The sequence below is a fragment of the Mustela erminea genome, chromosome 2 (genome assembly GCF_009829155.1).
Source record: "Mustela erminea isolate mMusErm1 chromosome 2, mMusErm1.Pri, whole genome shotgun sequence".
Taxonomy (NCBI): domain Eukaryota; kingdom Metazoa; phylum Chordata; class Mammalia; order Carnivora; family Mustelidae; genus Mustela; species Mustela erminea.
The window spans coordinates 141,055,912-141,072,282 of NC_045615.1; the positions used below are offsets into that span (position 1 = coordinate 141,055,912).

At 43.6% G+C, this 16,371-nt stretch overlaps 1 protein-coding gene across 4 annotated transcripts in view; it reads left to right on the top strand.

Annotated features, from left to right (window-relative positions):
* The window catches only part of KIT (KIT proto-oncogene, receptor tyrosine kinase), a 94,513-nt gene that overhangs the window by 62,194 nt on the left and 15,948 nt on the right, over positions 1–16,371 (top strand). For 2 of the 4 annotated variants that reach the window (XM_032334335.1, XM_032334336.1), the window contains exons 8-9: positions 13,897–14,011; positions 15,621–15,814. In XM_032334335.1, coding sequence (XP_032190226.1) covers positions 13,897–14,011; positions 15,621–15,814 — 309 coding nt within the window. The remainder of the gene's footprint in view (positions 1–13,896; positions 14,012–15,620; positions 15,815–16,371) is intronic. The other 2 variants (XM_032334337.1, XM_032334338.1) reach the window with 1 other exon arrangement.

Here is a 16,371-nt window from a genome sequence, read left to right on the forward strand (position 1 = left end):
TCTTTTGGGTTTTCCACATATAGTATCATATCATCTGCGAAGAGTGATAATTTGACTTCTTCTTTGCCGATTTGGATGCCTTTAATTTCCTTTTGTTGTCTGATTGCTGAGGCTAGGACCTCTAGTACTATGTTGAATAGCAGTGGTGATAATGGACATCCCTGCCGTGTTCCTGACCTTAGCGGAAAAGCTTTCAGTTTTTCTCCATTGAGAATGATATTTGCGGTGGGTTTTTCATAGATGGCTTTGATGATATTGAGGTATGTACCCTCTATCCCTACACTTTGAAGAGTTTTGATCAGGAAGGGATGCTGTACTTTGTCAAATGCTTTTTCAGCATCTATTGAGAGTATCATATGGTTCTTGTTCTTTCTTTTATTGATGTGTTGTATCACATTGACTGATTTGCGGATGTTGAACCAACCTTGCAGTCCTGGAATAAATCCCACTTGGTCGTGGTGAATAATCTTTTTAATGTACTGTTGAATCCTATTGGCTAGTATTTTGTTGAGTATTTTCGCATCTGTGTTCATCAAGGATATCGGTCTATAGCTCTCTTTTTTGGTGGGATCCTTGTCTGGTTTTAGGATCAAGGTGATGCTGGCCTCATAAAATGAGTTTGGAAGTTTTCCTTCCATTTCTATTTTTTGGAACAGTTTCAGGAGAATAGGAATTAGTTCTTCTTTAAATGTTTGGTAGAATTCCCCCGGGAAGCCGTCTGGCCCTGGGCTTTTGTTTGTTTGGAGATTTTTAATGACTGTTTCAATCTCCTTACTGGTTATGGGTCTGTTCAGGCTTTCTATTTCTTCCTGGTTCAGTTGTGGTAGTTTATATGTTTCTAGGAATGCATCCATTTCTTCCAGATTGTCAAATTTATTGGCGTAGAGTTGCTCATAGTATGTTCTTATAATAGTTTGTATTTCTTTGGTGTTAGTTGTGATCTCTCCTCTTTCATTCATGATTTTATTTATTTGGGTCCTTTCTCTTTTCTTTTTGATAAGTCGGGCCAGGGGTTTATCAATTTTATTAATTCTTTCAAAGAACCAGCTCCTAGTTTCGTTGATTTGTTCTATTGTTTTTTTGGTTTCTATTTCATTGATTTCTGCTCTGATCTTTATGATTTCTCTTCTCCTGCTGGGCTTAGGGTTTCTTTCTTGTTCTTTCTCCAGCTCCTTTAGGTGTAGGGTTAGGTTGTGTACCTGAGACCTTTCTTGTTTCTTGAGAAAGGCTTGTACCGCTATATATTTTCCTCTCAGGACTGCCTTTGTTGTGTCCCACAGATTTTGAACCGTTGTATTTTCATTATCATTTGTTTCCATGATTTTTTTCAATTCTTCTTTAATTTCCCGGTTGACCCATTCATTCTTTAGAAGGATGCTGTTTAGTCTCCATGTATTTGGGTTCTTTCCAAACTTCCTTTTGTGGTTGAGTTCTAGCTTTAGAGCATTGTGGTCTGAAAATATGCAGGGAATGATCCCAATCTTTTGATACCGGTTGAGTCCTGATTTAGGACCGAGGATGTGATCTATTCTGGAGAATGTTCCATGTGCACTAGAGAAGAATGTGTATTCTGTTGCTTTGGGATGAAATATTCTGAATATATCTGTGATGTCCATCTGGTCCAGTGTGTCGTTTAAGGCCTTTATTTCCTTGCTGATCTTTTGCTTGGATGATCTGTCCATTTCAGTGAGGGGAGTGTTAAAGTCCCCTACTATTATTGTATTATTGTTGATGTGTTTCTTTGATTTTGTTATTAATTGGTTTATATAGTTGGCTGCTCCCACGTTGGGGGCATAGATATTTAAAATTGTTAAATCTTCTTGTTGGACAGACCCTTTGAGTATGATATAGTGTCCTTCCTCATCTCTTATTATAGTCTTTGGCTTAAAATCTAATTGATCTGATATAAGGATTGCCACTCCTGCTTTCTTCTGATGTCCATTAGCATGGTAAATTCTTTTCCACCCCCTCACTTTAAATCTGGAGGTGTCTTCGGGCTTAAAATGAGTTTCTTGGAGGCAACATATAGATGGGTTTTGTTTTTTTATCCATTCTGATACCCTGTGTCTTTTGATAGGGGCATTTAGCCCATTAACATTCAGGGTAACTATTGAGAGATATGAATTTACTGCCATTGTATTGCCTGTAAGGTGACTGTTACTGTATATGGTCTCTGTTCCTTTCTGATCTACCACTTGTAGGCTCTCTCTTTGCTTAGAGGACCCCTTTCAATATTTCCTGTAGAGCTGGTTTGGTATTTGCAAATTCTTTCAGTTTTTGTTTGTCCTGGAAGCTTTTAATCTCTCCTTCTATTTTCAATGATAGCCTAGCTGGATATAGTATTCTTGGCTGCATGTTTTTCTCGTTTAGTGCTCTGAAAATATCATGCCAGCTCTTTCTGGCCTGCCAGGTCTCTGTGGATAAGTCAGCTGCCAATCTAATATTTTTACCATTGTATGTTACAGACTTCTTTTCCCGGGCTGCTTTCAGGATTTTCTCTTTGTCACTGAGACTTGTAAATTTTACTATTAGGTGACGGGGTGTGGGCCTATTCCTATTGATTTTGAAGGGCGTTCTCTGAACCTCCTGAATTTTGATGCTCGTTCCCTTTGCCATATTGGGGAAATTCTCCCCAATAATTCTCTCCAGTATACCTTCTGCTCCCCTCTCTCTTTCTTCTTCTTCTGGAATCCCAATTATTCTAATGTTGTTTTGTCTTATGGTGTCACTTATCTCTCGAATTCTCCCCTCGTGGTCCAGTAGCTGTTTGTCCCTCTTTTGCTCAGCTTCTTTATTCTCTGTAATTTGGTCTTCTATATCACTAATTCTTTCTTCTGCCTCATTTATCCTAGCAGTGAGAGCCTCCATTTTTGATTGCACCTCATTAATAGCTTTTTTTATTTCAACTTGGTTAGATTTTAGTTCTTTTATTTCTCCAGAAAGGGCTTTTATATCTCTCGAGAGGGTTTCTCTAATATCTTCCATGCCTTTTTCGAGCCCGGCTAGAACCTTGAGAATTGTCATTCTGAACTCTAGATCTGACATATTACCAATGTCTGTATTGATTAGGTCCCTAGCCTTCGGTACTGCCTCTTGTTCTTTTTTTTGTGTTGAATTTTTCCGTCTTGTCATTTTGTCCAGATAAGAGTATATGAAGGGGCAAGTAAAATACTAAAAGGGTGGCAACAACCCCAGGAAAAAATGCTTTAACCAAATTAGAAGAGATCCAAAATCGTGAGGTGGGAGAAAGGGGATAAAAAGAGGTTCAAAAAGGAAGAAAGAGAAAAAAAGAAAAAAGAAAAAAAAAAAAGAAAGAAAAAAATTAAAAAAAAAAAGGAAAACACCTAAGAAAAATGTAAAAAAGAAAAAATATATATATTAGATAAACTAGTAAAAAATCGTTAAAAAAGAAAAAGGTAACAGTTAAAAAAAAAAAAATTTTACCCGAAGACGAGAAAAAAAAAAAAACCAAAAAATGAAAAAGAAAAAAATTAAATTAACTGCAAGACTAAAAAAAAAATCACAGGGAAAAAGCCATGAGTTCCGTGCTTGGCTTTCTCCTCCTCTGGAATTCTGCTGCTCTCCTTGGTATTGAAACCGCACTCCTTGGTAGGTGAACTTGGTCTCGGCTGGATTTCTTGTTGATCTTCTGGGGGAGGGGCCTGTTGTAGTGATTCTCAAGTGTCTTTGCCCCAGGCGGAATTACACCGCCCTTACCCGGGGCCGGGGTGAGTAATCCGCTCGGGTTTGCTTTCAGGAGCTTTTGTTCCCTGAGCGCTTTCAGTAGAGTTCCGGAGGACGGGAATACAAATGGCGGCCTCCTGGTCTCTGGCCCGGAGGAGCCGAGAGCCCAGGGCCGCACTCCTCAGTGCGCCCTCAGAGAACAGCGCCCAGTTACTCCCGTCTGCCTGACCTCCGGCCGCGCTCCGAGCTCACCGAGCCTGCGACCAGTTCAAGGTAACACCGAGCTGTGAGCTTACTGTCAGCTCTGTCTCTGTAGCCGGCTTTCCCGTTCCAATACCCGCAAGGTCTGCGACACTCAGACACCCCTGCTCCTTCTGTGACCCTGCGGGACCTGAGGTCACGCTGAACCCGCGTGGGCTTCGCCCCGGTTTAGCCTCTGGAGCGATGTCCCTCAGCGGAACAGACTTTTAAAAGTCCTGATTTTGTGCACCGTTGCTCCGCCGCTTGCCGGGAGCCGGCCCCTCCCCCCGGGGTCTATCTTCCCGTCGCTTTGGATTCACTTCTCCGCCGGTCCTACCTTTCAGAAAGTGGTTGTTTTTCTGTTTCCAGAATTGCTGTTCTTCTTCTCTTCGATCTGCCGATGGATTTTCAGGTGTTTGCAATCTTTAGATAAGCTATCTAGCTGATCTCCGGCTAGCTGAAGCAGTCTCAGCCTGCTACTTCTCCGCCATCTTGACTCCTGATCGGGTAGTTCTATTTTTAATTTCTTAGGGAACCTCCATGCTCTTTTCCACATCACCTGTACCACTTTGCGTTCCCAGGACCAGTGCGTGAGGGTTCCTTCTTCTCCATACCCTTGTCCACATTTGTTCTTTTTCTTTTCTTTCCTTTTTTTTTTTTTGGTAATAGACACGCTAACAGTGTGGGTGATAGCCCATTTTGGTCTTGCTTTCCCGGTAACCTTAAAATGCCTCTTTAAAACGTTATCTGTCACGTTTCCTGATCAGCATTATGAATCTAAAATTTGTGGTACATGTTCTCTCGGGGTCAGAAATAGGTCTCTCCTCACTCTTAAAGGTCCACCCTTCAATGACAGAGCTGGCGTGTTGAGTCAGAGGACTGTGGTGCTCAGGTGTGGTTAACAGTGAAGACAGGTGGGACGAGCAAGATACCGAGAACCCGGGGCTTGCCTTCACTGTTGGGCTTACGCGGTAATGTTAACCTAGATTGGCCGTCCAAAATGACTGCTGAACTGCACCCGATTAACCCTCAAAGTCACTGACTCTACTTCAAAGTGTTCAAAGGGGGTTGAAACGATTTGAGGAAATGCTAAATAATGCATCATTTCTAAATCACCATATCATGTAATTAACATCCGGTCTGGTATGAGCAATTATTTATAGATCACACCGTGTGTACCCGCATCCGTCCAAGTGATAAGTCACCCAGAATGAGGTCTCTTGATGAGAAAGTTCTCTTGGACCGCATTTGCAAACTTTGGGCTGCCTTTTTACATTTTTGGCCATAGTTCAATCTAGGTGTGGGTGGTTAAGCTCTCGTTCTAAAGAGAAGCCACCCTGAAGGGTAACACCTTGCAAACAAAGGAGCACGTTTGCTGAAGGGGAGGGCGGACCTGTCAAGTCCGCTGAGTGGAGACAGGGCTGGGACTGTCTGCCAGCCAGCCCTCTAGGTCACATACCTGGCTGAAGGTCTCTGGGACCTTCACACAGGTTTAAATGGTAGTGCCGGGTGGCCCTCAAGGATTGCTCCAGTTGGGGACTCTGTCTGTGCCTTTCAGGATCGCCATGAGATGAGAGCAGAGTTACTAGAACTTTGCCTCTTCAAGGGGTAGGAATATTTTCTACCTTCTGTCTCCCTTTTTTTAGGGCTGATAGGACCTTCCAAATATTTGCATGTCCAAACCATATTTTCATTAGAGCCTAAACATTTTAAGGCTTACGACTCACCCACTTGACTGTTGAGTTTTGCTTGAGAGGCTTTGCTTTTCAGTGTTTTTTGTTGTTGTTGTTTCTTCCTACAAGACGGGTTCTATTATATCTACTCTGGGTTTTGTTTTTTTTTTTAAAGGAGAGAGGGAGAGTGCAAGCAGTGGGGAGGGACGGAGGGAGAGAAAGAGAGCCCCAAGAGGCTCCACGCCCAGCCCGGAGTGGAGCCCCATGCAGGGCTTCGAGCCCACAACCCCAGGATCATGATCAGAGCTGAAATCAAGAGTTGGATGGTCAACCGAGTGAGCCACCCAGGCGCCCCCAAATTACTGGAATTCTTAAACATGAAATAAAATCAGTGCCGACTAGAACTCCTTTCTGATTTATTTACTTGCCTTGGAGAATTTGCTGTAAGGCTATCATAGTAACCAGAAATGTAGCTTGGTTTGTGCAAACGTTTGTATACATGTGTTCTTTTTTTTTTTTTTTTTTTAATTTTTTTTTTTTTTGTTGTTTTGTTTTGTTTTGTTTATTTGACAGACAGATTACAAGTAGACAGAGAAGCAGGCAGAGAGAGAGAGAGAGAGGGAAGCAGGTTCCCTTCCGAGCAGAGAGCCCGATGCGGGACTCGATCCCAGGACTCTGGGATCATGACCTGAGCCGAAGGCAGCGGCTTAACCCACTGAGCCACCCAGGCGCCCCTGTATACATGTGTTCTTCAAACAATTTTTTCTTATTATAAAAATGTTAACATGAGGGATAGGAAGTGGAAATAAGCAAGTTTTAATTGTACCTCTTAAAGTATTTACATTTTATAGATTATTATTGCTAATATAGCCCTTACTGTATATGTTCTTCCTGAGCATTTAAAAAAAATTTTTTTTTTCAACAAAAATGAGGTCATATTGCTTTATTAGCTTGTGTTTTGGTGCTGAATGCATTGTGCACACCTTTCCATGACATGGAATGTTCTTTTGCAGCCTCCTTTTGGTATCTCATTGCATGGATTGTGCATAATTTTTCTTACCCCACATGTTTTGTGGCACAGTTTTGAAACACTGTGTGGAGTATGGATTGGTTTGCAAATGATGTGACTGGGGTTTTAAAGAAGCCCATCAGTTGCTTATTTAAGGTTTATAATTATCTTGTTTAATCTCAACTGAGCGACCTTGCCTAAGTGCCTGGCAGTAAATAAGGTTATCATCTGTCATTATCTTCCATGCTCCCATGTCTCAAACATATGTCACAGAAGATACACTGTGCTGGCTTTTGGGACAGTTCTAAATTAAGGAATAATTTTCAGATCTTCTTCCTGGGGTTGCTAATCCATGTAAAAATAGGCACTTGTCTTTTTACATTCATCTTTTTATAGGTAGTGTGTGTTCATTGGTGATACCTGACAGGATCTGAGCTCTGTTTTTATTCTCTGTTACTGAATTTGAAATGGGTTTTTGTTGTTCAATTGCTTGGGAGTTACGAGTGTTGTTTTGATGTGACACTTTCATACCTCTTCCTCCTAATGAAGATCTCTGTGGCTACAAGAATTGCTGGAGACATGTGAGTGGGAAGAAAAAAGGGATCTCATGGCAGCCTACTTTTTTAAAGTAGAATTGGATTCTCTTACATTCTGAAGAACATTTAGGAAGTGTGTCGGTGTTCTTCCTTCGTATCTCATGAGAAAAGGTGGTCTGGTCTTGCTAATAGGGGGATCTAGTAAAACGCTGAACCTGCTTGACGACAGGTGACCTGTTCAGATGACCTTTGTTGTTGTGGTCTGGCCGATGTTTCACGTTTATGGCAGCAAAGCAGGAGAAGCAGGTTTAAGTTCTGTAACAGGTCAACTTCTGCTAGGATTTGACCCTGAACTTGGGGCATCATTTTCTAAAAACAGTATGAGGACTTTCCTTCCTGTGAGTGGAACTTGGACAATTTGGAAGTTTCCTTTCCAGCGGAGCCAGATATGTTTTTTTTTTGTTCTTTTTCTAAAAGATTTTATTTATTTATTTGACAGAGAGAGATCACAAGTAGGCAGAGAGTAGGCAGGCATAGAGAGAGAGAGGAGGAAGCAGGCTCAGGCTCCCTGCTGAGCAGAGAGCCCGATGCGGGACTCGATCCCAGGACCCTGAGATCATGACCTGAGCCGAAGGCAGCGGCTTAACCCACTGAGCCACCCAGGCGCCCAACCAGATATGTTTTTACATCAAATTAGCCCCCTTCGTGGATACGTGTGCACAGGTTCACCTATAATTTAGTGTAAATTTAAATTAGCCCAAGAAGAGATACAGAATTCTTCCAAGCCGTTTTATGTCCATAACCCTTATCCTGCACTTTTGAATTATGTCACAGAATGAATTCACTGCTTTTCCTGAGTAGAAAACGAGCATTTAACCCATGGCTGCCCTCCATGTTGTGTGTCCATATCCATTCTCCGCCTGTCTGGATCACGTACATCCATTCCGTGGTGCCCCTGGAAATCAAGCAGGGTGATTTTTTTTTTTTTAAGATTTTAGAGAGAGAAGGAACACAAGCAGGGGGAGTGAGAGCGGGAGAAGCAGGCTTCCTGCTGAGCAGGGAGCCCAGTGTAGGGCTTGATCCCAGGACCCTGGGATCATAACCTGAGCCAAAGGCAGAGGCTTAATGACTGAGCCACCGAGGCACCCAAGCATCGTGATTCTGGCTGAAGAAGGTTTTCCGCCGGTACTTGTATCTCTTTACTGTTTTAACGTAATCTCAGGACTGGGGAGATCTTTAATGGCTCTATAGACAGAATAGTCCTGGGGCCAGATTCCGCCTGCAGCCAGGTTTTGAAGGGCGCATAAACTTAGACCTTTTTTGAATGGTTGAAAAAAGAAACCAGAGGATTTTTGTGAGACATGAAAATAAAATTCAAATGTCAGTATCCATAAGTAAAGTTTATTGAACACAGCTGTGCACATTGGTTTGCATGTCTGGCTACATTTGTGGTATACAATGGCACACTCGAATATGTGCAGGAGAGACCCTAGGCCCTAAGGCCCACAGAGCCTGAATTATTTACTGCTTCAGCCTTTACAAGAAAAGTTCGCTTACCCCTAGTTTAGAATATCACTTCATTAGGAGGGTGGGGTTTTTTGTTTGTTTGTTTGTTTGTTTGTTTGTTTTTAAATATTTTATTTATTTATTTGAGAGAGAGACAGAGAGAGAGAGCATGAGCGAGGAGAAGGTCAGAGAGAGAAGCAGACTCCCCATGGAGCTGGGAGCCCGATGCGGGACTCGATCCCGGGACTCCGGGATCATGACCTGAGCTGAAGGCAGTCGTCCAACCAACTGAGCCACCCAGGCGTCCCTGTTTGTTTGTTTTTAATGGTAAACACTCCTGTTAAAGGCAGCTGGGTACAGGTAACTGTAGTTGAAGTTTTGTTTCATTTGTTAAACAAACTTCTACCAAAGTGCCCATATGCCAGTTTCTGGCAATTTTTTTTTTCCCCCTTAAGGGAGGGAGAGGTGTCAGGGAATGGGAGAGGGAGAGGGAGAGAATCTTAAGTAGGCTTCATGCTGCGAAGCTGAATCTCATGGCCCTGAGATCATGACCTGAGCCGAAACCAAGAGCCCTTAACTGACTGATCCACCCAGGCGCCCCTCCCTGGCAATCTTTAAGACAAAAAAACCAACCAAACAAAAACCAAAAGCAATGTGTAAAAACAAAATACATTTTCAAAATAGCTATTCTGGGGATTTTTTTTTTTAAGGATACTTTTATATAAGTAAAAGTCAGCCTGCATTTTTTTTGTACGCCTGTTGCGGCTGATTTAAGTTCCTTTATCGCAGTGGTGTTGCAGCAGGAGTTCGACCCAGGCCCGGATCATGTCCAGTTGCTGCAAAGCATTGCTGTGCGTCCGTTAAACGCCAGCCGACCCACAGTTGTAAAAACAAAATGCATCCTCACGATCCCTCCTCGTTTAGTGTTTTGTTGTTAGGAGACTGCAGTCTGTGTTCTTTGCTGATTGTATCGTGTGGGCAAGTGTGCATTTACGGCAGGAGCTGGTCGAGGTGGTCAGGGGCGCGAGGAGCTCCGCTCAGAAACGCTTTCCCTCTGTTGCTTGTGCCTCTCTTCCCACCCCCGCCCCAGCTCTCATTATCTGTGCTGTGTTCTTAAAAATTTGTTCTGTTCTTGCCTTCCGTATGGACCTGATGGTGGTGAAAAGGAATATTTTTCAAGATCACATATCTTTGGGGGTAAATCGGCAAATGGTTAGGATTTTTAATTGCATGAGCCATAAATTCTCCGTGGAGTCATAAGCACTCTGAAATCAGCCTACGAGTTGATCAGTGTTGTTGGAGACACTGGAATGACTCAGGTCCACGATGCTTTGAAAGGAGAAAAGGCTATTTTCTTAATCTCCGTAGGAAATACATAACTCATGCACCTCTTAGGCTTATCTGAACCTCCAACTTGGGAGGAATTAGGGAATGTGTCATTTGGTATAGTGCTGATTGCAGAATATCTCCGAAACCACAGCTCAGATTTAACCTGGAGAATTGCAGAGTTATGTATCTTTAAAAGCAAAATGCATATTTAATGCCTTACATAGTGCATTGAGGCACTTACAAAATGCAGATGAGCCCAGATTTTCATTTTTAGGAATCAGATTTGTACCTAGCTCATTCTTTATGCATTAAACATTTTCATAGTGCAACTTGCCATGTAGAGCTGAAACTGTACTCATGTAATTTAGCCTTTTCAAAATGAGGTCTGTCATCACCAATGTTAGGGACACGGCTGGGATTAGGGTGAGGCGCCTGGGGTGTAAAATTTAAGGAGGTGCTCACTCACGGTGCCAGCCCTGTATTAGCAAGACCTTGAGAAGGGTGGGTGCCTTCTCAAATTCCACACCCTATGGGCTTCTCTTGCCTCACCCTTATTCCCTGCCCTGATTAGGGTCTTTTGTAAGTACGATAAAAAGGCACCTTGCTGGGTCAGATCCTCAGCGTTCTGTATCTCTGGGGTCTCTGGAATTGGGGGGCCGGGGGTGGGGGCAGGGATGTCTGTTTTAATTTTTTTTCTTAGTCCTTCGAAGGCACATTAAGGTTTAAAGACTTTCTGAGCTTGGTTGGCCAGGCTAAGGACCAACAGGACAGAAGCTGCTCTGCTAGCCTCGGATTACAACCGGCCCAAGACAGTAGCTTAAAAACCTGCCCAGTTAACCAGCACTCGGGAACAAGTAGGCCAGCCGGACGGACTCGCCAGGCCTGGCCCTTGTGTAAATGCTACCAGGTGTCATGCTGGAAGGCTTGGATCTGGAGCATTTGTAGCCAGAGTGAAATGTAACTGATTATGTAATTTTGAGCTGGTCCAATTTTTTTAATTAAAAAATGTTTTATTGGTTCTTATTAGCTAGCTGCATGTTCATGGTAAAAAAAAAAAAAATTAGAAAATAAGTCAAAAGAATAAAATAGAAACTATCCATAACCCTGAGTACCCAGGGGTAATTACCACTGTTAACATCTTAAGGTACCCCTTCAGCTTTTTTTTTTTTTCCTTATTTAGTTCATATTTAATTCCACTCTGAAAAATCTGTTGTGTGGCATTAGGAGGGAATGTCGATATGAGGGAATTGGTCTTAGGACCTTGATCTATGACCCATCTATGTCCTATCCAGTTATCTTTGGCATCTCTGCATTTGCCCACACCTCTCCCCATTAATCTCAGTGTTTAAGCACAAGTCACACGGCCAGTAGACTTGTGGCAGTCTGATGGGCCCACTATTATAAAAAAGAGTGGAAATTGCGTCCCTACCCAGCAAAGTCCCCATCAGGCTCTTTTCCCAGGTCCTTTCTTGGGATTCTGATAGAATTCCTTCAACTCTGAGGATCTTGGTTCTTTGGAGGGGACTTCATCGTTCAGACAGCTCTTACCCTGTTTCTGCCCCAGGTCAGACTCTACTCTGAGGTACCAGTGGTAAGATGGGGTTCTTCCCTGGAGAACATAGAGTCTGATGGAGGAGGCAGACCAGGATGTTGTATAAGAGGGTCAGGTACTCCAGCGCGCTGTGGGAATAAGGAGGGGAGACCGACCAACTTGGCTTTGGAGAATTGAGGATGGCTTGGAAGAGGAGATGACACTTGAGAAGAGTCACAGAGAGACCTGCCTTATGGCGCCTGCCGTCTTCAGCAAATAGCATTCTCCTAAAGTTCCACTGTTTTTTTGTGTTCTGTCCTACTTTTCAGCCCCATCACACAGTTGCCCATGATAATTAAATGAGACTTGCCAGATGGATGCTTTCGCAAGACGGTGGCTCGTCTTCTTGCTCTATTTGTGAAAGCTGGCATTGGATCCAAACTCTCAAGGATGCCCCTACCTTGAGATCGCTTTGCAGTGCCGCTCTTGTGTGTGTGTGTGTGAGCCAAATGGCCTGGCCGTCCGCAGGGCCAGGCTCCGTGACAGGTGGGTGTGCCACGCGTGTGGACTCTGCTTCGCGCCAAGCCATTTTGCCTGCAAGGAGGTGAGGTGCTGAGAGACTGTTCTACAGTGCCCCCCTTGCTTTGTAGAAGTCAGCCCCTAGCCTCGGATCTGTCAGTCCTGTCTTCTCACCACCTCCGTTTTTCCTATCCGTTGCAACATGATTGAGGTCAGAGTCCCAGTGCATGGGGTTAAAACACAAGCACATTAATTCTCACACTATCTTAAGTCGTTTTTAGATCACTGAAGAGAATATTCAGAGTGGCAAAGACAGTTAATTTAATTGGTAGCAGACTTGATTAACCAAAGGGAGGTACTCTGAATAGAAAATAGTAACTGGATCGTTAATAAATTAATAATGAATAAATCTGTTTCCTATCTGAGAATCCTGCTTCTTCGTGGACTCGATCTCATTTAAGTCTCGTAGTATCGCTATGAGATGGTACTGTTGTTGTTCCCATATGACTCATGAGGAAACTTGATGGAGGGCAGAGGATTGGCGAACGTGGGAGTCCGTGTGCAGGTGCGCCCGCCCCGCGTGCAGCTCCCAGAGTTCTGTCCCGATGGCGGACTAAGGACTCGGGGCAAGTGCATCCCCGCCCCTGCTGTCAGATTCTACGGCTTAGTTTACTTATTCTTAAAGGGTTAGAATCCTTCAGATATATTTCCAGTAGAACAGCTGAATGTAATAGGGCGCCTGTGGCTCATTTGGTTAAGCATCTGCCTTTGGCTCATGTCATGATCCCGGGGTCCTGGGTTCGAATCCCAGGCTCCCTGCTCAGCAGGGGGTCTGCTGCTCCCTCTGTTTCCACCTGCCGCTCCCCTGCTTATGTGCTCCCTCTCTCTCAAATAAATAAATAAAATCTTAAAAAAAAAAAGAAAAGAAAAAAGAACAACTGAATGTATTAAGTTCATTTTCCTTTCCCTTTAGAAAATAATCTCAGGAATTCGCAGTGCTTCAGGCACTCTTGATTGAATACCTGTTGATTATTGTCATTACCCAGAAATGTCAAATTAGAGCATTCCTGCTGATACAACTTAGCTTTTCAGTGATTGTACACAGGTTTAGATGTACGTATGAATAAAACTCTTGGGCTGGTTTCCTGTTACAATTTTCTGTCCATATTTTGCATTTGAAATACAAATTTGGAGTTAAAAGCCCATATTGTATTTTACTCTTATGTTTTGGCTTCTCTAAATAGGGTGATTCACTTCTTTTATTTCCAGCCACTCCCTTCTGCCCCTCCCCACCCCAGAAAGGACATTCCTGTAGGAGGGGGCGGCGGGGGAGGGGGCCCTTCTCTTTTCCTGTGAGTCCTCTTAATTTTATCCCCTCCAGTCTGCACCATAACTTGAAATTCCTGTGGCAGATTCAGTCATTTGAAATTCTGATGGCAGGAATCTTAAACAGGATTTCCACCTTCACAACAGTCTGGAATCCTAAAGTTTGGGTTAGAAGCAGTCTTTCAGATTCTGCCTCACTGGAGACAGAAACCCGGCTAGTGGTCCTGCGAACCCCACTTCCGTCGTCCCCAAACAGGAAGTTTCTCAGGGACCCCCCCCATCTGCATTGTAGACCGTCTACACTGGGGCCGGGCATCTCGAACCGTGAAAGCCTTTCCTGGTCTGACCTGCATCTCTGCCTCCCTGTGCCTCCCACACACAGCTTAAGATTTCTCCCCCCTTGAACGTGTTCCCACAGGGTCCTCCTCTTCAGCCTCAAGCAAAGTTCTGAGGATTCGAAAACTCTGTGTGTGTGTGGGGTGGGGGGGGTTGTGATGAAGTTTTCCAGCAGTCTGATGAATGGCCGTTTCTCTCTTCCTGCAGCCAAACCAGAAATCCTGAGTCATGAAAGTCTCGTGAATGGCATGCTCCAGTGTGTGGTATCTGGGTTCCCAGAGCCCACAGTAGATTGGTATTTTTGTCCAGGAACCGAGCCGAGGTGAGAGGATTATTTTGGGTACTACTTGACACGCATGAGGGGAGGGCTGCAGTGTAGTTGCGTGTCAGATAGATTTTCAGATTTTTTTTTTTAATTTGTTTGATTATATTTTTCTATCCATGTGGCTTTGGGGGGGCATAATTGCTGTATTTTTTGTGGTAGACGTTAATTTTGTTTGCTGAAAAATGATTACTGAGTGACTTCTCTTCTTTTGGTGGTTATCTTTTGGATTTATCATGCAATTTCTAGCCTGCAGGTAGATAAAGCAATTTTCCAGGACAGAGTAATTAGATTTCCATTCTATACACGGGAGGCAATGTGTGTGGGAAATGCGGCTGTAGTTATCATGAAAAAAAACTGCCTCAGAAGTTAATTGCCAAGTTACCAAAAAGTAATGATCGTGCAGTTACAACATACGTACGGCATGTGTAAGCTCTGTGTTTTTAAAAGGTTTTCTCCTTGATTAGGCGCCCCTGAACACAGCACATCTGGCTTTGTGCTTCCTCTCCCCTCCCGGTCTGCACTTAAGCCTTAAATTGTCCTTTCACATTACCTGAAGATGAAAATGGGGTCACCCTGGCTGTTTTTATCCATCAAATGCTATTTTGTGCTCAGGCTTTAAAAGCCCAGTGTAACATCACAATTGAATAGTCAGGATAATAATAGAAATTTTATTTTTTCATGGAGTAGTCCTTTTTATCACAACAACTTGGAAGAGGTTACATAGGATTGCTGTTTTCCGCGGAGCTTTAGTAGTATGTTTTCTTTGGGAAAGAGTAAGGAGGACTTGAGAGCCCTGGAGAAGCCTGTACCATGAAGGCAACCCCAGCAGTCACTGTCGCCCATACAGCAAACACTTATGGAGCACCAGCTGTATGCCAGACGCTGGTCTAGTGAGCAGAACGCACCTGAGTGCCTGCTTTGTGAGTTCATATCTAAGGGGTAGAGGTGAGCAGAAGACAAACAGTTAAGTGCTAACGAGGAAAATAAAGTGAGGTAAGGGACTAGGAAAGTGTTAGGTATATGGGGGACATAATTTAAAATGGGGTCCTCTGGGCTTTGCCGCTGATGGGCTTTGCCACTTGGAGTACAAGCCGGTGGTCCAGCCTCTGTCTCCTTCATAAAACCTGGCTCAGGATCTCAGCTGCTGGGGCGTTGGGAGCCGCCCTGTCTTCATCCTCGTAGCCTTGAACTCTTGCCTCCTCTCGGCTCTTTTCTTCAGCCCGCTTGTCCCCTTCACAGTTACTTGATCAGGTCTACTGAGTGCCAGCCATCTTTTCGTTCATTATTTCCAGCCCTCTCCGTTACCCTCTAACGCGGGTCTCACCGTCCCCATCTTCTAGCTGCGGGAGCTGAGTCCTGGAGAGTTTTAAGTATCTGGTCTGTAAGGTGTTTGAATAAGGATTCAGACTCCGTCTCACTCCCTGTTTCTTCTTTCCCACCATGCTCTTCTTGCTCTCGGCACCAGGGAAGGGCCCATCCATCCTCACGTTCTTGGTTGTAAGAGGACATTTCTGATGATGACCCACTAGCTTTGTTGTAAAAGTTCGCCAGGTCGAGTGTGATTGAACGATTGAGCGAAGTTTTTTGTTCTTTTTTTTCTCTCCAGATGTTCCCTTCCTGTTGGACCAATGGATGTGCAGTTGCAAAACTCCTCTGTCTCACCGTCTGGAAAACTCGTGGTTCAGAGCTCCATTGATTATAGTGCATTCAAGCACAACGGCACGGTCGAGTGTAGGGCTTACAACAATGTGGGCAGGAGTTCTGCCTTTTTTAACTTTGCATTTAAAGGTAACAGCAAAGGTATATTTCTTTTTAATCCAATTTTAAGGGGATGTTTAGGCTCTGCCTACCATATCAGTCATGATTTTAAGTCCATTCCATCAATGGCCATGTCATTTCTGGTAATCTCGACATTGTCCCATGCTGTCATCAAACTCACTAAGTTTCATTCTGTACTAGTTCATTGGTAACACGTATGCATTTATGTGCATGCGCCCATATGTACGTATGCGTGCATGTGTATGTGTGTATGTATGTATAGTGAATTGCATATTCCCAGTCATTCTCATTAAAAAAGGGGTACAGAGAGAAAATAGGAAAGTGCGTTTGCCTTATAGCCAAATATAACGAGAATTAGGGCAATTTAAAAATTAAAATTCAATTCAATTTATTTATTTATTTATTTTTAAAGGATCTTATTTATTTATTCATTTGGCAGAGATCACAAGTAGGCAGAGAGACAGGCAGAGAGAGAGAGAGAGGAGGAAGCAGGTCCCCTACTAAGCAGCAAGCCCAATGCAGGGCTTGATCCCAGGACCCTGGGATCATGACCTGAGCTGAAGGCAGAGGCTTTAATC